The 23,853-nt window shown below is 55.0% G+C and overlaps 2 protein-coding genes across 7 annotated transcripts in view; one reads left to right on the plus strand and one right to left on the minus strand.

Moving 5' to 3' along the window:
- SMPD3 (sphingomyelin phosphodiesterase 3) overlaps positions 1-11,586 on the plus strand; it is a 36,009-nt gene extending 24,423 nt beyond the window's left edge. For all 4 annotated transcript variants that reach the window (XM_032854113.1, XM_032854114.1, XM_032854116.1 and 1 more), the window contains exons 3-9: positions 206-1,741; positions 6,431-6,506; positions 6,636-6,791; positions 8,357-8,446; positions 8,724-8,787; positions 10,703-10,865; positions 11,131-11,586. In XM_032854113.1, coding sequence (XP_032710004.1) covers positions 416-1,741; positions 6,431-6,506; positions 6,636-6,791; positions 8,357-8,446; positions 8,724-8,787; positions 10,703-10,865; positions 11,131-11,232 — 1,977 coding nt within the window. In that variant the 5' untranslated portion in view covers positions 206-415 and the 3' untranslated portion in view covers positions 11,233-11,586. The remainder of the gene's footprint in view (positions 1-205; positions 1,742-6,430; positions 6,507-6,635; positions 6,792-8,356; positions 8,447-8,723; positions 8,788-10,702; positions 10,866-11,130) is intronic.
- A 2,485-nt stretch (positions 11,587-14,071) lies between these two features.
- Positions 14,072-23,853, minus strand: part of PRMT7 (protein arginine methyltransferase 7) — a 48,381-nt gene continuing 38,599 nt past the window's right edge. For 2 of the 3 annotated variants that reach the window (XM_032854109.1, XM_032854111.1), the window contains exons 11-18: positions 22,710-22,793; positions 22,070-22,117; positions 21,343-21,432; positions 18,683-18,844; positions 17,529-17,603; positions 16,369-16,529; positions 15,570-15,666; positions 14,072-15,348 (exon numbers count right to left, since the gene is read on the minus strand). In XM_032854109.1, the coding sequence (XP_032710000.1) occupies positions 15,172-15,348; positions 15,570-15,666; positions 16,369-16,529; positions 17,529-17,603; positions 18,683-18,844; positions 21,343-21,432; positions 22,070-22,117; positions 22,710-22,793 (894 nt within the window). In that variant the 3' untranslated portion in view covers positions 14,072-15,171. The remainder of the gene's footprint in view (positions 15,349-15,569; positions 15,667-16,368; positions 16,530-17,528; positions 17,604-18,682; positions 18,845-21,342; positions 21,433-22,069; positions 22,118-22,709; positions 22,794-23,853) is intronic. The other variant, XM_032854112.1, reaches the window with a different exon arrangement.

Below are 23,853 nucleotides of genomic sequence, written 5' to 3' on the forward strand. Positions count from 1 at the left end.
TGAGCAGTTAGGCTACAAGATCAAGATGGATGTGGTCATGTCATGTCACCAAGGTGTTTACTCTAAGGAAACCAAACACACACAGGCAAACAGAAGACTCCTGCTTTTGATGGAGGAAGCGGGAACAGGGTGAGGGAGCGAGTGACCCCAGCATCTGACCTGCTCCCCTAAGGATGAGTAAAGCCCCTTATTTTCTGTCTTACAGGCTCCCCGGAGGGCCTTGGTGGCCCAGTATGGCGCACTGAGGTGAATCATGCCTGGCTGGCCAACACTCACCACTGACCACCCAGAGACGCATCTCACCAGGAGGTGACCCCTCCTCCACCTGCTCCCCCACCCCACCCCTCGCAAGAAAGTGCCCGCGCTGCCACGGACACCATGTAGTAGGGCCGGCCGCGGCGCCCAGTGAGCTGCGATGGTTTTGTACACGGCCCCCTTTCCCAATAGCTGTCTGTCCGCCCTGCATGCCGTGTCCTGGGCGCTCATCTTCCCATGCTACTGGCTGGCAGACCGGCTCGTGGCCTCCTTCATCCCCACCACCTACGAAAAGCGCCAGCGGGCGGACGACCCGTGCTACCTCCAGCTGCTCTGCACTGTGCTCTTCACGCCCGTCTACCTGGCCCTCCTGGTGGCCTCGCTGCCCTTCGCCTTCGTCGGGTTCCTCCTCTGGTCCCCACTGCAGTCGGCCCGCCGACCCTACATCTACTCCCGGCTAGAGGACAAGGGCCTGGCTGGTGGGGCGGCCCTGCTCAGTGAATGGAAGGGTACAGGTCCCGGCAAAAGCTTCTGCTTTGCCAGTGCCAACCTCTGCCTCCTCCCTGACTCGCTGGCCAGGCTCAACAATGTTTTTAACACCCAAGCGCGGGCCAAAGAGATCGGGCAGAGAATCCGCAACGGGGCCAGTCGGCCCCAGATCAAAATCTACATTGATTCGCCCACCAACACCTCCATCAGTGCGGCCAGCTTCAGCAGCCTGGTGTCACCGCAGGGCAGCGACGGTGTGGCCAAGGCCGTCCCCGGAAGCATTAAGAGGACGGCCTCTGTGGAATACAAGGGTGACGGCAGCGGGCGTCATCCCAGTGACGAGGCTGCCAATGGCCCGGCCTCCGGGGAGCCTGCGGAGGGTAGCCTGGAGGACGCCTGCATCGTGCGCATTGGAGGCGAGGAGGGGGGCCGGCCCCCTGAAGCCGACGACAGCGCTGCTGGGGGCCAAGCCAGGAATGGGGCTGGTGGGGCCCCCCAGGGCCAGACACCCAACCACAGTCAGCGGGACGGGGACTCGGGGAGCCTGGGCAGCCCATCGGCCTCCAGGGAGTCCCTGGTGAAGGTGCGGGCCGCGGCGGACAGCAGCGGCAGTGGGGAGCCGGGCGCCACCAACAGCAAGCTCCCTTACAAGGCCTCCGGGGTGAAGAAGGCGGCTGCACGCAAGAGGCGGCACCCGGACGAGGCCTTTGACCACGAGGTGTCCGCTTTCTTCCCCGCCAACCTGGACTTCCTGTGTCTGCAGGAGGTGTTTGACAAGCGGGCAGCCGCCAAGTTGAAAGACCAGCTGCACGGCTACTTCGAGTACATTCTGTACGACGTCGGGGTCTATGGCTGCCAAGGCTGCTGCAGTTTCAAGTGTCTCAACAGCGGCCTCTTCTTTGCCAGCCGCTACCCTATCATGGACGTGGCCTATCACTGTTACCCCAACGGGCGGCGCTCCGATGGCCTGGCCTCGAAAGGGGCGCTGTTTCTCAAGGTAGGAGGCTGTGGCCATGCCCCGGGGAACACAACAGCCTGTGGCAGAGCCTTGGTGGGGGGGAAACAGTGGGCTGCAGTCAGGGGGTCCTTCCACTCTGGGAGGGCTGAGGGCAGGCCAGGCTTCTCCTGGAGCTGAGCCAGTGGGTTCCCAGCTTGGTGACAAGGGCTGAGGGTTCAGGCTCAGAGAGGCCTGGCCAGGTGCTCTTGGGCAAGTTCCTCAGGTCTCTGAGCCATTATCTCCTCATTTGTAAGAAACCTAGTGCCCATTCATGGGGCAGGGAGTGAGCTTGAGGCCTGGGAGGTCCTTGTGGTGCCAGCAGTGAAGATGGCAGTGATCAAGGGAGGAGGCGGCGGCAGGGGGCCCCTGTCCACAAAGGGGCAAACGCCTGCTCACTTAGGCCCGCAGCCTCACTGGCTGGGTGCCCCCTCCCTCCCGGCTCTCACGCAGCTGCCATGCCAGGCCCTCTGCCCACCAGCCCAAGGCTTTGCTTCCATAGTCACTAATTAAAGTGAATCATAATTATTTCTGCTAATTTGGATGCAATTGCAGGAGTTTTTAGACCATGGTAATTTGGTCATTACCCGTTATCTTCTACTGAGCCTGACACGCTCCAAGTGTTGACTCTTTGTTCCCTACGCAAAAGCCATTCTCGGCGTTTCCAGAGTTTTGGGAAGCAACATTTGGCCAGATGCTACAGGACCCAGACCCCACACCGGAGTACTCAGTGGTTCTTATGCAGCTCTGTAGGCCCACAGTTCGGGGTCCTTGACTCTTCTCTCACAGCCTGAGATGCTGAAATTGAATGAACTCCTCTTACCTCCCCATTTTGGCATATGGTTCATCAATGTTCTGTTCCTCAGATATATTTTTGTCTCAGCAGCTGGAGTGACTTTCTGGGGGAAGGAGGGGACGTGTTGTCAAGCTCAAGAGAAGAGTGTACCCTCTCCCTCCCACCTGCTCTGCCACAGATGGTTCAGAAGCTGGGGACCCCCTTGGCCCTGCCCCCAGCCCACACCCACCTCTCCCTCCTTAGTCTGGCTCCCCCGACCACCATGCCCACCAGGGTCATGACAGTCTTCTTGGGATGGCCTCTCTGCTGCTGACATTCTTCTCACCTCCCTGGCCATTCCTTCCAGGCTCCTGGTCCCCTGCCCAGCCTTGAACTGCTGGTGCTTCCTCTGCTCCTTCGCTTAAAACTGGTCTGCAGCTATGTTTGATTTGGTCCACAGCATTAACAAGTTTCCTTTGTTGGCCAACATTTAAAAATCAAGATATTCCACCTAAAATCTAGTTTGCAGTTTCTGTCCCACCTCGCAGATCTGACAGCGCCTGGCAGGCCTCCTCCCACCTGTCCGGCTCTCAGCCCGAGCTGAGGGTTGGCAGCCCCCACAGCAGGGCGACCTGACCTCACTTGGGTCTGCCTCTTCATTTCCAAGTGGTCACCATGCCAGCACCCCCCAGCACCTGCCTGGGGAAGTCACTCCACAGACTCCATTTCCACACCTGCTTGAGGGCTCTTGCATTTGTCCCAGCCCACACCTCTCCCCTGAGCCCCCAACCCCGTGTCCAGCTGCCTCCTGGACACCGTCCTCTTTCACTTATTTTCTGTCCATCTCCATCAGCCAGGTTCCACCATGCCCGCTTTGACTCCTCCCTGTGCCCTGAGCCCCTCTCCTCCATCCAGGCTCCTAATTTCACTTTTCAAATACGTCTAGGTCCACCCCTCACCCCCGGCTGCACTGTCAAGGCCCAGGCCACCATTCCTCTGCTTCTGCCTTTGTTTGGGGCTGTCCTTCCCCTCCCAGCTCCATTCTCCTGCAGTGCTGTCCTGGGTCTGACTCCTGCTGCCCACTTCCTGCTGCGTCAGGGAGAAGCCCAGCCTTCAGTGCTGGGGGGCTCTGCTCCTGCATCCCACTCCCCCAGGGGCCTCTGTGCCTGGCTCCCTGTGGCCTGGTCCCACCCTGGCTTGGCCACGCCGCCTCTGTGAAGCTGTCCACAGCACGGCCAGCAAGAGCCAGCTTTCCCTCTGTGGGACCCTCAGCCCTCCTGCTGCCTGTTTCTCCGTCAGACAGAAAGGAGAATGCGCCATTTGAGCCCTGTACACAGCAGACCCAGCCCATCTGCTGGGGAAAGCGTGCCTGTTTCTCCTTCCTGGAGGAGTGAAATAAATGAGAATTCAGGAGATAGGCAGGGGCTTGGGGCTGGAAGGCTGCAGGTGGAGACTAGTGCTCCCTTCATCTGCATCCCTTCCCTCCCCCCCACTCTGCGGAAGGTCTGTGCCTGAGGACAACGTGCTTTCCTAATACTGTCGCACCCTGAGAAGGGACTGGAACCCCTGGCTGTTCCTCACGTGTGAGACAACCTCATTCTGGGCCCCTTCTCTGTTGACGTCTTTGCCCACCACGACTAAAAGGCACAGCCTCTCAGTGTGATTGTTCTTCCAAGAGAAACACAAACCTCTGCAATTCCCAAGGACTCGAGCCAGAGCAGAATCAATCAGTTCAAACACGTAGGGAAGTAGGTCCTGGCAGCTCACAAGGCTAATGGGGATGATGGAGAGCAGGGAAGTCACCAGAGGGTCTGAGACATGGGCTGGATGCGGCTAGGTAGCTGGGTCCTTGTGGCTGTGTCTTCCCCCCCCCTCCCGCTGTACTCTTGAAGGCGGTGTGTGTGGGGGGGGCGGTGTTGAGTGGTGCACCTCACCTATCCTTGTGCAGGTCTCAGCACAGGCAGGTGACACCAAGTGCTGAGTGAGTGAGGGGCTGACGCACTAAGACCCTAGAATGGGTGAAAAGCCCGCCAAGTCACCAGGAGTTGAAGCAGCAGAGCAGGTGGGGAGCTGGGCTGAGGGCAGCAAACATCTGATGTGAACCGGCCTCCGCCAAAAGAGCCTCGTAACCCTGAGCCAATTCTAGTATAATTGTAGCATAACCCTCCGACCTGTTGTAAGGCTCTAGCAAGGCAGGGTCCGTGAAGCTCCACGCCCTAGTGCTCACAGCATATTATTTCGGGGGAACAGATGCATTGCCCCAGGAATACAAGGGGCAAGAGCGCCATCGTGTGGCCATTGGGGGCACGGTGGTTTTTGTTTTTTGTTTTTTGTTTTTTTAAAGACTGTGTTGTGTTTTTGCAACAGTGCACATGAATGGTATGTGATTTCCCAAGACATTGCGCGGTGGGGGGGGGTGGTACTGAAAGGCCGAGGTTTGGGTCTAGATTGTGGGCCAGAAGTGAATGGTAAACATGGGACTTTATAAACAGCCCCCAATTCAGGCTGTACTGCCCATTTTCAAGTAACCAGATGTTCATCCTGCTGGGTGTTGGGGAAGGAGAGATGTGCATCCATCCAGGCTGGGAAAGGAGCTGAAGAGCTATAGAAGGCTAAGAATGCCTAATGATGTGAAAACCCATATGGAGGAGAATAATGCCTACCTGACTTTGGCAGCAAAAACAAAGATGGAAGCCTCCCCAGGCTCTCAGATTGGAGGACCCGTGATGTGGCAGCGTTGGCGAGTCCAGACCACTTTTAGCTGGGGGATGAGCAGAGCCATGTTCAGCAGATAGATATCCCTTAGCTACGAACTGGCCTCTACAGTCACCTTCCCTGGACAGTTCCCAGGGTCCAGGATCTCATTATCATAGAAAACCCATTCTGGAATGGATTAAAGAAGTTTGAGGAAGACTGCTGAGGTTCAGATGGGAGGAAAGCCCAGAGAGAGAGAGAGAGAGAGAGAGAGAGAGAGAGAGACCTCTGGGGAATGGCAGCCACAGATGATCTAAGGGACACCGCTGGTGGGGAGCAGGGTGGGAATCTCCTATCGCAGCTTCCAGCAGCTGTGCCGGGATCAGAGGCCTGGAGAGCAGCCGGCCGGGCAGCATCACCTAACTCCACAACCACAGCCGCATTGACTCAGGCTTGCAGTGGGGTCACCACTGGGGGGTGTTTCGGGTGGTCTGTGATGTCGTTACACCAGCCTGTGGAGACACACCACCAGGATCATCAGCACTTGGGCACAGAGTCTCAGAGGACCCCCCCCCACACACACACACACTGCCCACCCATGAGGTCACCGCATGACAGGTGCCAAGGAGATGGAGGCCATAGCTGTCATCTCAGATCAGGAAACCAACAGGAACCACTGCCCAGAAGCAGATGAAGTAGCTTCTCGCGGAGCCACAGGGGCAGAGGCTGGGGAGAGAGCAAAGGGCAGGGCCCTCTCAGTGTCAGGAAGGGTGTCAGGCTCTGTGGCTGGGCTGCTCCCAAAGGGGAGTCTGGCTTAGAATTTGGAGGAATGGGCTCCAGGGTGGGATGAGGTCTAGGCTGTGGCTAAGGGAAGGGAGAACAGCCATCAGACAGGAGTGGGCAAAGAACTGAGGGGCTGGCATGTGAGGGTCATCCACATGGACACTCTGGTCACCAGGAGACGCCCAGGTTATAAGGAGGCAATCAGCGGGGATTTCTGCATTTTTCCTCCTATAATGCTTGCATGATTTACTAGTGGCACTTACCATGCCAGAAGCTGGTATTTCTTGATAAATCTGCCTTCCACACTACACCAGAAGCTCCTGGATGCATGACCTTGCTGTTCCTACCTGGGCCCAAGCGTAGCCAGGAGCTGACAGAAATGGGCTTGTACTCAGGATAATGTCGACTTCATCATCAACACCTCCCTCCCTCCCCAACAGGTGCAGGTGGGAAGCACACCTCAGGACCAAAGAATTGTCGGGTACATTTCCTGCACACACCTGCACGCCCTGCCAGGTAGGATCTGGCGGCCCGGGCTTTCCAGGGGGTGGGCCATCAGCCCCCCACAGGCTGGGGGCGGCACCCCGGCCTGGCGGGGGTCTCACTGCAGCTCCGCCATCTCATCTCTCCGGTTCTGCCCCACAGAGGACAGTGCCATCCGGTGTGAGCAGCTGGACCTGCTTCAGGACTGGCTGGCTGATTTCCGAAAATCTACCTCCTCGTCCAGCACAGCCAACCCCGAGGAGCTGGTGGCGTTTGATGTCATCTGTGGAGATTTTAATTTTGACAACTGCTCCTCAGGTGAGGTGGTGGTCCTCCCCAGTCGGGTCAGCTCCTGGGGAGGGCACGGGCTCCAGGCACAGCGGGAAAGGCTTGGGTTTTGCAGCTTGAAGAACTTCCTGCTCCTCGGGAGCATGTGGGTGAGATATTAGCAAGACTGTGATTTCTCTGCCCCCTAGAAATCCTAAAATGAGAAGAGCCCACGCTCTGCCTAGAAAGCGCAGAGGCCTCCTTACAGGAGACAAAGAGATGCCCTAAAAATGAACTCTGACAAAGAAGCCTCGGGGCCTCTGAAACTCAGACTATGGGCGAGTCAGCTAACACTACCCACCAGGTCTTCAGTCATCTCTTGCTTTGCACCAGGCACGATTCTAACCTCTAACGGCTGTTTCGTTTAAATCTCAGAACTACCCTGACGGTGAGCACGCTGTTGATCTACAAGGGTGGGAGAGGAAGCAGAGACCCAGACAGGCCCAGTAACTAGTCCAAGGTCACAGAGCCAGGAAGTGGTTGAACTGGGATTTGAACCCTGGTCATTATGCCTTTAACCATTAGGTTAAAAAACTAAAAACTAATCATGGGCAATCTTTTAAATAATTGACTTAAATAACTAATCTGGTGATCATGTGGATCTCAGGGGCCTCCTGGGAGTTTGTGCAGCTCTGAGCTTCTCCCTGCCAGAGGAGCTGATGGGAGCAACACCAACTCCCACCCCACTCCCCACCCACCCATTGGCTCCTGGGCTCCTTCCACACCAGCCCCAGCCCAGGAGACACTACAGAGTTTCACCCCATGAGTGACATGGGGTCTGTGAGCTCAGGCTTAGCCCTCAGGGAAGGCAGGAGACCTGAAGGTCCCACCTGGAGCACAGTGCGGTGCCCTTACCTGGTGTCCGCTGTTTCTGTTGGTTCATGACCCAGAAACCGACCTCTGACGATGGTGAGTAGGGACAACAGTGTCTGCCACGGAAGGCACAGCCCCCGATCCTAGCCCACCGTTCCCTCTAAGTCAAATGCCTAGGACCAGCTTCAAAAGCCGGTGCTCCTGGGATCTCCCTGCGTCAGGGAGGGAACACAGCATACAAAGGAAGAGGCTGCCAGAAGGTTCCACCTGCTCAGGCCCCACCTGGTACTTGTCTTTCCTCCCAGGCACTTTCTGGCTCTGTGAGTTGGCCGGACAAACTGGAATCCAGGGCAGGTCACCTCTCTCTCTCTCAGCCTCGTATGGTCACTCCTCACTCAACCTGGGCACCCAGGTCCATGAGGGCAGGACCGCCGGCCAGGGCAGCATCAGCTGGCCCCCTACAGGGTTTGCTGCCACATTTGGGCACCACCTGGAGGGAGCCCAGGAGGAACAGCGACCACTGTTCTCAGAAGATAGCTCAACCCAGCGCTGGGGCTGGGGGGTGGAGGGGCATTGTCAAGGACACAGAAAACCAGTGACAAACGGACCACAGAGCACACCCAGTGGCAGTTAGCCAAGGGACTCGGTGCTATCTGGTCAGGGTGACTAGAAGCAGAGACAGGCAGCCCTCGAGGACAGACACCCTGTGCCCCACAGCACTGCCTCCCTCCCTCCCTGCACAGATGACAAGCTGGAGCAGCAGCACTCCCTGTTTACACACTACAAGGACCCCTGCCGCCTGGGGCCCGGAGAGGAGAAGTCCTGGGCCATCGGTGAGCTGGGGCTGGGCCAGAAGGTTGAGGGTGGGGGCACCAAGGGAGGACAGGGGGAGGGTACTGCCAAGGCCCAACTCTACACCAAGATTGTGCTCTCCACAGGCTTCCCAGGAAGACTTCAGGCCCTGCCCCCAAGACCCCACTGCAAGGGGCAGGGCCAGTCAACTGCCCAGGCCCAAAGCCTTCACTCAGGCCTCCTGCCCCAGGGAGGCAGCCCTCCTAGAGGCTGGCTGGGCCCTGCCCGCAGTGACCACTCTTGCCTCCTTGTTCCCAGGTACCATGCTGGACACAGACAACCTCTACGACGAGGAAGTCTGCACCCCTGACAATCTGCAGAAGTAAGAAGCAGTTGGCAGCCTTACTGCCACGGTCATGGAGGGGAGGGTGGTTCCTGGGGCCGGGAAAAGCACTGAGCCCCGACTCTGGTGTGGGGAGCCGCGTTGTGCCGGGCAGAGCGGAGCACACAGTTCCGTGGGAAGGAAGCCTGTGAGGGCCTCAGACTCTGAAGGTGGGGTAGGTGGAGACTCGTGCCCCGGGTCGGGGGGGGGGGGGAGCTTGTGTGCCCACAAAGAAGCCTCTCACCAGGATGAGGGTCTTGAGGTGGCATTTCCTACATCAGCACCAGAGTCCAGGCTCACTTTGGAAGAGCTCAACCTGCCATCCTGTTGAGGACCGTCCGGGAAGGGATCTCCCCAGGCAAGGGCAAGGGTTGCCAAGACCCTTATGGAAGGCCTAGGGAGATGGCCTGTGTTACAGGATCCTGGCAGCTGGTAGCCACCAATTAGGCAAATTGAAATATGAGGGGAGCTAACACAAACCAGTGTTCTCAAAGTAGAGACAGTTCCATCCCAGCCGAACTTCATACTTGAACCTGACGAGGCTTCCATAAAGGGACATCTGAGAGGCCGGCAGCAGAAGCAATTTATAACTCATAGCCTCAGACTGCACAGTCAGGGCGGTGGCTCCTCATAGCTAATTTGAGCCAATTAATTAGATTATAGACTAAATTTGAAACATCATCCTATGCTGAGAAAATTATCTTTTTATGAGTTGATTAAAAAATGACTATCAGTAACTCTTAGATCACTGATGCTAGAATTAATTATCAAAGGCAAAGGACAGTAATAGATTATATTTCTGAGATGTAGTGATGTTCTGCATGTCATTAGTGTATTTATCTCAGGGCTGATAAAAACCTTGTAGAAACCCATGTTTGCTGGCTGTGCACGTCCAGGTGCCCCTTCCATGTGTCCAGGCATCAGCCGGCCCAGCAGGCCTGTGCAGTGTCCGTTGGCGCCTGCCCTCTGCCAGTGTCCCGTGAAGGCTCTCCACAGCAGGGGCTCAGGCTCCAGAGAAAACCTGGCCGGAAGGGAACAGTAGACAGGAAGTCAGAAGGCCTGGATTCAGGGTGTTTACACCCCACCTGAGCACTTTATACACCCTGTAGAACCTTGACCCCCACTTACGCACCAGCATCGGTTTCTTTCCTCCAAGAAATAGGATGGCAGACACACCTCATGTTGTTGTTGTTGTTTTCCCTAGTTTTATTGATCTAAGTCATCTCTACACCCAATGTGGGGCCCAAACTCACAATCTCAGTATCAAGAGTCACAAGCTCTTCTATAGATGCCCCCCTACACAGTTCCTTTCTCAGCATGCCTGGTTCCCAAAATATCCTGGGGCCCACGGTGATCATCCCTGTGTCAGAGGAGAGCTCATGTGGCACAGCCGCTCAGAGATAGACTGACCCAGGAGTCCAGTCCCAGAATAGGGTCTGGGTGATCTCCTGGCTCCCCCAGCCCCCTGCTGATCTGAAACAACAGTCCCAGGAGGTCTGGGGACTTCTAGGAGAGAAGAGTCCCTGAGGTTACCTGCAAAGACTCTTTGCTGAAACAGGCCCCCCCACTGGCTCCAAGCAAAGCCCTGTTCTGCTCCTGTTTCCATCTCAGCCCCAGGTTCTGGGCGATGCTGTGTCCAAACTTCAGCCACAGCCATGCCCAAAGTGGACATAGGACGTTCCCGGACGGACTCTGGAGCAGCATGGCTCAGCCAGGAATTCACAGGCTCACACTGAGTATCCCTCCACCCAAGAGGGATAATCACATGAAGACAGATCTTAAACACAGGGTTTGGTCTGACCTGCTTCTCTCTCACTTGGGGATGAGAACGTGGCTCTATACTCAGGATCTGGGGCCTGGGGAAGCGGGCAAAGGGGCTCACCTCATGTCCTGTGCCTTCCTGTGTGTTGAGCAGGGTCTTGGAGAGCGAGGAAGGCCGCAGGGAATACCTGGCCTTCCCCACCAGCAAGAGCCCTGGGGCAGGCCAGAAGGGACGCAAGGACCTGCTGAAGGGCAATGGCAGGCGCATCGACTACATGCTGTATGCGGAAGAGGGGCTGTGCCCGGACTGGAAGGCCGTGAGTCTGGGGCAGCTGGGCAGCCAGGCCACGCCTATAGATAGGGGACCCTTGCCCTGCACCCCTCAACAGCACAGAGCTCTCCTCTGAAAACCAGACTGGTCATTCCCAAAGACCCTGAGGCTCCATGTAAGGCTCCCACCCCTCAGTCTCCAGGAAGATCCTGGCCAGTTCCAGCCCTTACCCCACAGCCCCACTCCTGCCCTCTGGGCCCCTCCTCTGTAGAATATCCTCTGGATCTAAAAGGAATGCTTTTCCCCAACAGGAGGTGGAAGAATTCAGTTTTATCACCCAGCTGTCCGGCCTGACTGACCACCTTCCAGTGGCCATGCGGCTGATGGTGTCTGCAGGGGAGGAGGAGGCATAGACCAGCCACATCACTCCGAGCAGCCGGGCCTCTGCCAGCCCTTTGAGCCGCAGCACCTCTCTGGCCGTGTCCCCTCCAGCCAGCACCCCTGGTGCTGGGGGAGGAGGGCAGGGACCCGGGGTAGCCTCGGTCTGTCCCAGGTGAGCTGGAACCAGCGCCGCCCTGCACCTCTGGGCACTGACTGTGGACAGAGTCAGGCCGGCCTTGGGAGCCGCAGCTGCCCAACAGTGCCATTCTTTCAAAACGTGATTTTCTACAAATCTACAGCACAACCTAGTTTGTAACCCGGGGGTTAGTATGAGAACCGGGTTTCTGTACTCTTTGTATCTCTTCTCAAGCTTCGTCCAGGGTTCATTATTTTTGTCCGCTGCCATATCGTCTCGCATGCCTGCACCCTCGCATGCACACTGCCCGCATGTCACGTGCCACACCGTAGCCACACAGACCCCTAACTCGGGCCTCACCCAAGGCCGAACTCCAAACACAATCAGAACCAGCCAAAGAAGCATTCCTGGGCACAGGGCCGCCAGCGCCCGCCTCCAGCCTGGACGGCCAGCAAGCCGGGACCATGAGGATGTGTCCAGTTACCAGCAAGCCCCAGCTCTTCCCAGGGTCTTGCATTCAAGGGCGATTACATTTTAAAAAGAAAAACAGAAAAAGTTAAGAAAACCACCCTTCAACACTTTAGAGGGTCTGCAAACCATGAGGGAGAACCCTGCTTGGGCTCCCCCTCCCAGCCAGCCAGGGCCCCAGAGGCTCCCCCAAGAGACTTCAAAGTGGGCAAAGGGAATCTGAGACAGTATCACTTTTTCACAGGGAGAAGGGGAACTCATGCTATAAAAGGGGGGGGGCTTCAGATATTCCAAATGATCAATTTATGGCTTCTTTTCTGTCAAAACCAACACAACCTTTTTCTTCCTTATCCCATTTCCCTTCTGGACACCTCTCTGGTTTGGGACCAAGCTTTCCCTGGCTGAGCTCAGGAACTGTCTGCCTGCCTCTGGGGTGAGGCTGCAGCTCTGTCCTCCCAGGCCCATCCTGAAAGGTAACCCAGGGGCCCTGGAAGAAGAGGCAGAAAGCCCAGGTGCAGACTGGCCTGTCCCCTCCCCCTCACCAGGGTGGAGGCTGGGGGTGAAGGCCAAGGACCACTGCTTGCCTGGGGCAGCGCGTGGTACTGGTTGGCATCTAGGCCCACAGATGCTCCCTCTGCCACCACGAGACCAGGGCCAGCCCTGGGTACCCGGGCAGGACATGGCAGAGCACGCAGGGGAGGTCCGCAGCTCCCCACTCCACGGCAGCCCTGCCTCTGCCCACCTGCCTTTTAAAACACACCCGGGATTGTTCCCCACAGCCAAGCAAGGGAGGGAGGGGTCTGATTCCCAGTGCAAGGACCCTCCAACTTGGAAGACTGTTCTTGTCAACCCCCACTGGTCTCCCCTCCTTGAAGCGCCCTGACCTTGTGCCCACTTGGCTCAGAGCCAGATCTGCCCAGCGAGGCTGGGGAGTACACCAGGACCCTTCAAATACTAGAAGCCTCCTGGTGCCAGTGTGCGGACGCTGTGCCTTGTCACCCACTTGAGCTGCAAGAGGGACCCCGATGGGGGTTGGGGGCGGTGAGCAGACCACCACCCAGAGGCAGGCCCTGTGCTGGAGGAAGACACTCCAGAGAACCACACACATGGGGGCACTGGTTTGTCCCGGGCAGTGTCTGGGCTGAGGGCCTCGCCGCAAGGAGCGTTCATTCCCTAAGCCCCCAGCCCCACCCAGAGTGCAGAGCCGGGAGGGCCTGCTCCCCGGTGAGCGCAGTCCCACCAGGGTTCTCTCCCTCTGAGAGCCTGGCCTCCAAGGTCCTGGGCGAGGCTCCGTGGGGCCAGAGGGGACCCCACTGCCAGGAGCAGCCAAGAAGCTCTGCTCACACAGGCAGGGCCCAACTGAACACGCTCAACGCCTGGCTGGCTGGGACTGAGCCATGGCCTCCAGGCCTCGAGTCAGCTATGTCCAGAACAGGAGAGACAGAGGCCAGGGTTCCTGAAGCAGAGAAACGCCAGCCCCGCCTCCAACCCTCCGAGGAGCCACCTCCCACCCAGGGCAGCTCTACGAGAGAGCCACGGCACAGGGGCACCTGCTTCTCTCCCACCTCACAGGGCGGCCTTAGGCAAGTCATACCTCCCTGTGCCTCGGTGATTTCCTGTCCTAATGAGGTCGCCTCTGCCCAGCCTGGCCCTAGCATCTGGAGCCAGGCCAGCCTGCATCCCATGCCCCCTCGCGCTTCCCTCTGGCACAGCCTCATTGCTGAGGCCACCACTGCCGACCACACGTTTCATCACGGCTGTGGGATCCTAGGACCATGCACAAGCCAGACTTTTCCAGTGTGATTAAAAAAAAAAAAAAAAAAAAAAGAAAGAAAACACTATCAGGATCTCAGATTCTGTGGCATCTAGGCCTAGGAGGGGTGGACACAGGGATCATCCAAATCCCCACCCACGGCTCCATGCCTGCCCCAGGCCCGGCCTCCTCCACAGAAGCCAGGAGGCAGGGGTCATCTTCGGAAGGAAATGGTCATTTCCATTTGTCCAAACCACCTTGAGTTTTAAGTATGAATATTAACCTTGATGCTTTTTAACTATTGTATTAACTTGCTGAAATTTAGAGAAATACTGTTTTAAAAAAAGAAAAAAAAACAATTTTTTAATTTCTGTATTTTTTTCTGTATTGTATCCTCATGGGACATTAGGGGTTTTATATGGTAAGCACACCTAAGGTTTTGGTAAAAATATTATCAAATATATATCCAGACGATTCTTCCCTAGAAGAAAAACAATCTTTACACCTGATAAAATATTTTGAAAAGAGAGGTGTTTTTTCCCTTTATTGGTGCTGAACGGAAGGATAGATAATAAGAAAATAAACTGTGAGGCTCAAGGCTGGTGTTCTCTTATTTGAGCGACAAGCTGGGGCCAGGCTATGGGCGGCCCACCTTTCCTGCCTTCGCCCCCTCCCCCAAGCAGCATGGTAACAGGCTAAGTCTGCCCCAAACTGCCAGAAAACCAGGCCACCTGGGTTCCTACTATCTCCTATTCCATCTGGAGTGGGAATAAAGAACGAAGGGCACCTCGAGTTGGGGAGAAGCAAGGCTGGAACCGCCTCAGGACACTCTGGTCTTCCGCTGCAAAGCAAGGGGGCCAGGCTGGGGTGGGGTGGCTACACGGTACCTATCAGCCCAGGCCTCGTAGTTGGCAGGAGGTCCTTCTGCCAGAACAGGGGCACACAGGAAAAGGCTTTACCTCCTGGCTCCTCCTCCTGATGGCTGGTTTCCCAGGTCTGCATCTCAGGAAATGCTTTGAGACCACCTCCTCCCTATCCTCTGAGCAGCAGTCGGATGTCCAGGTGTCAAGTCCCAGTCACCTGCTGATGCTGTGTATTGAGGCCAGATGCTTACAAGTGTATCCAGGTAACGTCACCCAACACACAAGGACGGCCCTGCCATGGTCTTTCAGGCCCAGGGCCCAGCCACAAGTCAGCAGCTCTGCCTCTAGGAGCCACTCCCAGCTGGAGCCAGGCAGGAGGGACCAGAGTTTCTGAGTATAGGCAAGGCCTCTCCCACAGGGGCAGCCCAACCACCCACGCTCTTCACAGCTGAGAGCACACAAGCCACCCAGCCCACTCCCAGCACAGCAAAGGGACACTGCCACGTGAGAGCTTCTGGAGTGCTGCAGACCCACAGCAGGGAGGGCTCCCTGGCCCCTCCTTAGCTCCAAATTCAGTCAGCAGATGTGCTGCCTGTCACACCCAAAGCAAGGAACTGGCAGTGCAAAAATGCAAAAAGGGAAGAGGGCTCCTCAGAGCCCAGAGATTTAACTGGGCCCTGAAAAGAGAGGGGCCTTCACACCATTCAGAGCCCAGAGCCCTCGGGCCACTTTATTTCTCAACAAGTGAGGGTCAGCACCCGTCCTCCAGGGTGTCTGAGAGTGTGAAATCCATGCGGATGTCTCCAGTATGGGGGTGGAACTCCACGGTGTAGCTGACTGTCCGAGGGCCACCCCGCGGGACCCCGTAGTCCAGGCTGGTGAAGAAGTACACAGCCTGCTTGCAGTGCGGGTTCCAGCAACAGTCCCCCTGTAGAAGCAACAAGAAGATAGTGAGGGCTCCTGGCACCGGAACCCCCTCCTGGTCAGCCTCCAGCCCGGGGCCACTCGCCACGAGAAGCTGCTGCTCAGGCCCAGGTGACCCGGGCCACAGAGGAGTCGCGATCTGGCTGCCTATGCCAGGGATACCCAGAGGAGCACCAGCCAGCTCGTGGGCTTGGCCTGCTCCGGGACTCAGGTACACAGCACTACCTTGTCGTCTGGAGGCTTCAGGAGGCCGGTGCTGACAGTGCTGTCCGGGGTCAGGTGGTATTCCATCCACAGGACGGCCCCGTGGCTCCTCCCAGGCCTGGGGGTGGGGGTATGTTGCGCCACAGAGAAACAGCCATGCAAAAGACGGGCAAGCATAGCTACAGCTTCCCTCTGCCTTCCAGAAACCACTGGTCTTTCCTTCCTGCCCAATCAAGAGGCTAATACCACCTGGCTAAAGGCTACTTAGTGAAATACTGAGCAAAAAGAGCCACAACCAAAGCCCCACTTGCTCCCTGTACCCTGGTCAAGCACTTAGAGGAACCATGGGGCCAGAGTGTTTCCTCAGGGAAGCAGCAGCTCCTCCCTGTGAGGGGCGCTGGAGCTGGATGGCCCAACTGTGCCTCACAATGAGCAGCCCTTACCAATTCCTAAGCCGCTTTAGTTCCCAGCAGAGTTCCAGAAAAATGGCCCAATGAGTAACCATAGCAACCAAAAAATCACATTTCTCTACAGCTCTGATTCTCATGCCGCTGAGCTCAACAGGCGCTGCAGATGTGGGGGGGGGTGTGCAAAGCCCACTCTGGCTCTCCCTCTCCACCTGCACACACCCAGGGGCTGTGGGGACCCGCCACAGACTCAGGGCCACTTCGGACCGGGAAGGGCAAGGCCCAGATAAGGAGGCCATCCCACCCACGTGAAAGCCACGGAAGTAAGTGCTTAGCCACCAGAGCAGTAACTAGACTGAAAGCAGTCCCCACCCTCTCTTCCCCACCTGCTGCACCCTGGAACCTGTTCTCACCTCCTCAGCTCGATGGAGCCCTCAGCACGGAGCGGATGTGGGGGGACTGGGTGCCGAAAATCAAAGGTCAGGATCTGCTGGGGCTCGGACAAGCAGCGGCATGGGTACTCCCACAGCGGGTGGGGCTCGGCCTCCTTGCTCTCCCTGAAGTCCAGGGCACGCTGAGAAGGTTAAGGGGAGGTGAGGGTGTGCAGAAACAAAGACAGAGCCGACAGCCTAGGGATGAGGGGCTCATGTCCAGTCTCCAAGGTCTAGGCCCGTGGTCCTTCACCCCTTTGGCCCAGGTCCCTCAGAATAACTGCCGCAGTCGCCTGGGACAGTGGGTCCTCACAGAAAGACCACAGGCAACTGGAGCAGACCAGCTGCCTTCTCCCTCCCCACTACGGCACTCAAGTGTCTCTGCAGCGAGCCTCTTCGCCAAAGCCTCATCATCTCCCTTTTAAGATGGGATGACTCGGGGGCGCCTGGGTGGCTCAGTGGGTTAAGGCCTCTGCCTTCGGCTCAGGTCATGATCCCAGGGTCTTGGGATCGTGCCCCGCATCGGGCTCTCTGCTCAGCAGGGAGCCTGCTTCCCCTCCTCTCTCTCTGCCTGCCTCTGTCTACTTGTGAGCTCTCTCTCTGTCAAATAAATAAATAAAATCTTTAAAAAAAAAAAAAAAAAAAAAAAAAGATGGGATGACTCGGCCGGTCTCCTTAGCTACTCTGAGAGCCAAATGTCTGCAGTGGTCAAAACAAAACAAAACAAAGCAACATCTGGCACTTGGACACGTGCCCATTCGGGGACCCTTCCTGAGCACTACAGCTGCCAGGTCATCCTTACATGAGGCTCCCAGTGCAGAGGCTCGAGACAGGAGTCACAGTGCCCAGGGACACTAGCCTTCAGCTGAGAATGGGGCCAGGCAGGAACGCTGCCCGCAGGTGATCTCTGAGCTGCCGCCTGAAGGTCACATACGAGCTGGTAGCAAGGAGAGTGTGTAAAGCTGAGCAGGGTGCAGCCCAAGGGGCAGGGGTAATGGGCGGGGTATGAAACGGGGCCAGACTCAGGATCCACAGGCCCACTTGCACTGTGTAAAGGAAGGCCAAGTGCGAAGGACAGGACGCCGTGGCCACATGGAGCGGGTGGATAGAACACTGCAGGGAGGAAGTGGGGCCCCACCGACCTTAATCATATCATCCATGATGTGCACATCAAAGCCTTCACAGTTACCACAGGGACTCCGGATCCTCCACAGGTCCTATAAGGAAGGCACAGCCCTTGTTGACACTCAGTCGGAGACGGACATCACAGGTTCCGTAGGACAGCACACCAGCTCCCGCACCCACCCACAGGCATGCAAACATAATGACAAGAGCAGGAAGCGTCAGTGAAGTCGGGCTGGGGGTGGCCCGGCCCGAACCCTGAGGCACACCATGTTCCCCCACACTTGGAAGAGAGCCCCAGGTTGACAGGGCTGAGAGATGATCAAGGATCCAGGATGGTCGCTCAAATCTGCCAAGTCTCACGTGACCCCCAAGTCCTCTCCCAAAGGTGGACAATCGGCCAGAGCCACTGGGATGGGGTTTCTTTGGGAAGAAGTCTGTAAACTAGTTCCTGAGACTTTGCACCTATGATCAGGGCACGAGGACAATGGGAGGGAGGGGACCAGAAGTGCACAAAGGCCCACCAATTCTTCGTCCCATTCCCATATTCCCTCCTAGGCCTTAAAAGCCAGAACTCCCATGGAAATCTCATCAGGTAAATAAACAACACGGAAGAAATGCCCAGAAAATAAGCCACAGAGCCACTGAGCTGCCAATGGATGAAGCTGCTCTTATCAAAGAAATATCAAAGGAGGTTCACTCTACTTCTAAGGTTGAAAGCATTTCAAAATCCTTTTAAGAAGAAATGCCTTTCCCAAAACGACTTTGTGACTGGTTCTGCTTTGATGAGAAAATTAAAATGAAGCTTTTCAATTTTTTCTTGCATAAAGAAGCTGACTTTACATCTCAAAATGCTTTTAACAACTGGAGCGTCAGCTCTTAGCAAAGCGAGCCAAACAGCATGTCTTCTGAAACTCTTCACTTATGCTTTTTAATTATTCTGATAAGGGATAATTGTAAAATGACAACACACAGCCATTTCCATTTCATATGCCAAATTACTGCATTTGTACAAAGGCAAGCCTTTCCCATACAACCCTGCAGTGTGCTGACACAGAAAAGCAGAGCCTCCTATCGTTAGGATTCACACTGTTCCATCTGCACCCAAGGTCTCTGCAAGAAAACCAGGACCCCCACCTCCCACCCCTTCTGCAACAACTTCTGGGTGGCCTACCCTGAACTCCACAACCACAGCGTGCAGCGAGGCGGCCTGGGGCAGCACCACAGCACTAGGTCCCAGATGCTGGTCCACGGCGGTCCGCACATACCAGAAATAGAGGTTGTGCCACGGCAGCAGGCTGGTGGTGAAGAAGGGCTCCCCCACGAGGACAGAGACCTGGCAACCAGAGCAAGAAGCAGGACCGAGGTGTCAGAATGATCTAGCTAAAGAGTGAAGGCAGGTTACAAGTGTCATGGGAAACATGGAAATAAAAAGGTACTCATTCACTCACTCGGGCAACCAGTGAGCACGCCGGGTCTGCACCTGCCCTGAAGGACACAAAGATGAGAAGCAGACCTGAGCCTCGCCCTCGGGAGCACAGAGGGGTAAAGGGAACAGACAGAGCTGGGGCCATCCTTGTACAGCATGGTAAGCTGTTGACAGTCAAAGGCGAGGAAGGGACATGTGGAGGGACCCCAGAAGGAACAGCATCAGAAGGGCTGAATGGCATCCTGTTAGTAGGTCCCCACTCACAGCTCATCATGACAGATGGTTATCAGTGCTCCTCTATCAGGCTTCCCTGCTAGGTTCTGAGCAGTGGGGACGTCAGCAGCACAGTACCCCAGCACCCTACAAAGTGCCTGGCCCTGAGCAAATGGTCAGTAAATGTTTGCCAAGTTAATGAACAAACATGACTAGGAGTCAGAAAAGCACAAGACCGGGGACGCTAGCAGAAGGATGCAGGGGCAAGGCCCTTCAGGAGCTTGTTACATGAGCAAACACAGTAGGATCAGCAAAGGGTGAGGCCGGAGAAATGGAGAGGAGCCCTGTAGCCCAAAGGCAGCTGATGACAGGTCAAGGGCACTGGACTCTTTCCTAGAGATAAGAGATCTCTAAATGCCTTCCTCAGGGGTTCAAAATGAGAAGAGATGTATTTTGTTCAAAGATTTTTTTATTTGAAAGAGTGAGTGAAATAGAGAGCATGGGACAGGGATGGGTCAGAGGGAGAAGCAGACTCCCCATCGAGTTGGCTCAACCAACTGAGCCACCCAGGTGCCCAAGAGGAAATGTGTTTTAGAAAGAGCCCTCTGGGGGCGCCTGGGTGGCTCAGTGGGTTAAAGCCTCTGCCTTCAGCTCGGGTCATGGTCCCAGGGTCCTGGGATCGAGCCCCACATCGAGCTCTCTGCTCAGCGGGGAGCCTGCTTCCCTGTCTCTCTCTGCCTGCCTCTCTGCCTACTTGTGATCTCTGTCAAACAAATAAATAAAATCTTAAAAAAAAAAAAGTTCACAGCAGCATTATTTTAAAGGCCAAAAGTCGTTTTTGAAACAATCCAAACACCCACCAAGAGGTGAGCAGAGAAACAACGTGCGCACAGCATACTATTTAGCACTGAGAAGGAACAAAATGCCAGCATGTTCTACAAATGGACGAACCTCAAAGGCATGACCAGTGAAAGAAGCCCAACACTAAAGTTCACACGTCGTTTTATTCCACTTATATGAAATGCCCAGAAAACACTAATTTATAGACAGAAACCAGATCAGTGCTTTCCTGGGTCTAGGGGCTAGGTGACAGAAATGCTCTAAAACTAAAATTTGTGAAAGCTGTATAATTATACAAATTTACAAAAAATCACTGAATTGCACACTTGAAATGGGTTAATTTTATGGCATGTCAATTCTCAGCAAAGCTGTCAAAAAAAAAAAAAAGTTGGCAAAGAAAGATGATTGATTCAGCTTGAAGGGCCTGCGGATATGTAAGGAAAGCTAAACGGTTGGTGCTTGGACATAAGAGATCTGCAGTCCCAGCTTTGGCGGCCAAAGATTCCCTTATGGGAAAGGACATGATCACCCAGAGAAGAGACAAAGAGAGACAGAAAAGACAAGGAGAAAGTACCAAGAAACACTGCTACAGGAAGGATCGGGTAAAGGAGCAGAAACCCATGAGAAGCTGAGAAAGAGCAGCTAGAAAGATAAAAACCTGGAAAAAGCAGTCTCTCTCTCCTTTAAAGATTTTATTTATTTGAGAGAAAGATAGAGCTCATGCAAGCAGGGGGAGGGGCAGAGGGAGAGAAAGAACCTTAAGGACTCTCCACGAGGGTGACTCGACCCCAGGACCCTGAGATCATGACCAGAGCCAAAATCAACAGTCAGATGCTCAACCGACTGAGCCACCCAGGTGCCCCTAAAAAAAGCAGTCTCTTATGGACCTAAAAAGAAATGTGTTAAGAAGGCCTCTGGGTCATGAGGGTCCAGGAGGCTGGTGAGAGGAAATGTATGGGAAGACTATGTTTGATTTCTCAGGTCACTAAGGGGTGGGAGTAGTTTCAGAGGCACACTGGGTGGGGTGGGGTGGTCATAAGACCAACTACCATGGGGGACAGACGATCAGAAGATCAACCGCAGCCGTGGCAGGAAGTAGGCAGAAAGGCGAACCAAAACATGGGAGCAAGTGGAGCTGGAGCGCTGGGAAGGGGGACGGCAGAGAGGCCACAACACGCAGCTGTTCATCCCAAGACAGCCACTGTGCCCTCCCTCAGAAGCAGCAGAGATCAGCTAGAGTTGAGAGCAGCCAAGTCAGGGGTGGGAGCCCCCCTGCAGCCGCTAGAAGGGGGCGCTCAGAGACCGGCGCAGTGCTGTGCCCTCCAGGCAAAGACAGAGCCATCGACACTCACCTTTTCACCCTCCAAGTCTGCAGACGTTAACAACTCAGGCCGTTTCTCTATTATATGAACTTTATCTTCCACATGGTTAGCCTTGAAAATCTTAACAAGAAAAAAAATGAAAGTACTCTTTTTGTCCAGGAAAAACCAACCCCTCAGAGCTGCCTTGTCTGTTCGCAGTTTTCTGGCCAAACAGTTCTAGAGGACCACTTTCATCTGCTTTGTGGAAATTCTCTCCTCCAGGGGCATCCAATGCCCCAAGGATGAGATCACTAGCAAAATGTTGTAATAGCAAAACAAATTTCTCTTGCAGGCATGTAAGCAAGACTCAGCAACAGGTTTATGGTTCTGGGAGTTTCCTTCAGAGAAGAAGAAATCAAAGCCAATCACCTGGGGGAGAAATAAGGGTCACAGGACCAACTAGTCAGGTCAGCTTGTGAGCAGTGACTCTCTGGGCACCGGGTGGCAAAACGAATCATAAGCTCAGCTGTATCACTGCAAAGATTTTAGTTTTGTTAGTTTTATGTGAAGTGAGGAGAAAAAAACACAAAACACAAAGCAGAGTCTGTTTGCTACTATCCAGGGACAGCCCAGATTTCTGAGCCAGCTCTCAAGATGGAGGGGGTTCTCACTAGCTCCCTTAATGCCAACTCAGCATCAAAGCCATCAATCCCAGACGTAGGAAGGCAGGCCCCCACCCGGTCCCCTCATTATTTCAGCAACGACCATTATCACTTACTTTTTTCATCAGTCTGTGCGAAGCTGCTGAGCTCTCTACTGTAAATACCTAAAGAGAATACCATGCCCTTAGTTGTAGGAGATTCACTTGAGAGAAAAAGAAATTAAAGATCAAACATCAACAAGATCATTCCAAGGCAGAAGGTACCACCTAACGAAGTCTACCTGTGCTCATTACCCATGGGGACAGCATCCCCTTTTCTCCCTACAAAGACTTCATTTGAGAGAGAGAGAGAGTGTGTGTGTGTGTGCGAGAGCGGGGGAGGGGGGCGAGACAGAGGGAGAGGGAGAAGCAGACACCCCACTGAGCAGGGAGGCTTGATCCCAGGACCCTAGGATCATGACCTGAGCAGAAGGCAGACACTTCACGGACTGAGCCACCCAGCCGCCCCTGCACCACTCCCCTTTGCCTCACTGACCCTTACAAGGTGCAGACTCTGACACAGGAACTGCAGCTCTATGGGAACAGCTACAGCCTCACTCCTGCCTGCACACCAAGGCGATCAACCCCAAAGTCCCCGCGTCCACGGCAGCTGTGCTCTGCAAAGAGCCTGAGTCACAGAACTATGTACCCAGACCACGTGACATTCAAACTCAAGAGCCACCTTCGGAAAGCTGGCAGAATGGCGCCTGTCCGGTACCTGCTCTGCCCCAAGGTGATGGGCCAGCAAGGACAGCAGACTGCCATCACTGACACAAAGGCACACGCTGTCCGGCTTCAGCACCTGTGGGAGAAGAACCACCTCAACACAGGTTTTCTTACGGTAGGTCAAGAAATTCTTGTTGAATTTCTCAACACCCAGCTGGATCTTCTTGGGTCCCCACAGTCAGGCTTGCCAAGCAGTAGCAGCCCCCGCCTTCCAATGTACCTACCTCACCCACCTCTCCCCACCCAGACCTCACTGTTAGGAAAGACTCTCCTCAAGCTTTCCTACAAGGCCCAGCTGAAGACCTGCTCCACTTGCTGGGGCCACCTCCCAGTCTCTTCCCTTTCTGGTCACAGCACAGACAGCTGTGGGTCCCTCAAGTGACTCGCCAAAGGGAGCGATTCCTTTACAGGTAGCAGAACCCTTGGAGAGAAACTTAAGACAGTCTGGATCCCCCTCCTGCAAAAATGCATCCATTTGCATATGTGCACACATATTTTTGCATACAACTCCAAGAGGCCCAAGAGACTCCCCTCCAAAGCCTGTGTGTAGTCCTGGCCTAAGAGACCACAGCTACAGGCAGCAGGGAACAAATGTTTTTAGGCAGGAGAGTTATATAACCAGATTCATTCATTCATTCATACACACATACATACATATATATATATATGTGTGTATATATATATGTATATATATATTTAAAGATTGTATTTATTTGAGAGAGAGAGGATGAGTGGGAGAATGAGAGAGTGAGCCAGGGAGGGGGAGCCCTCAAAGGGAGAAGTAGACTCCCTGCTCTGCAGGGAGCCCAATGCGGGATTCAGTCCTGGGACTCCAGGAACATGACCTGAGCTGAAGGTAGTCGCTTAACCAACTGAGCCACCCAGGCGCCCCTAACCAGCTATATATTTCAGAAAATTTTATTGGGGTGCCTGGGTGGCTCAGTGGGTTAAAGCCTCTGCCTTCGGCTCAGGTCATGATCCCAGGGTCCTGGGATCAAGCCCCACATCGGACTCTCTGCTTAGCAGGGAGCCTGCTTCCTCCTCTCTCTGCCCACTTGTGATCTCTGTCAAATAAATAAAATCTTAAAAAAAAATTTTTATTTATTTTTATTTTTATTTTTTAAAGATGTTTTTTA

This window comes from Lontra canadensis, unplaced genomic scaffold (assembly GCF_010015895.1).
Source record: "Lontra canadensis isolate GAN:19392208 unplaced genomic scaffold, GSC_riverotter_1.0 scaffold8, whole genome shotgun sequence".
NCBI classification, from domain to species: Eukaryota; Metazoa; Chordata; class Mammalia; order Carnivora; family Mustelidae; genus Lontra; species Lontra canadensis.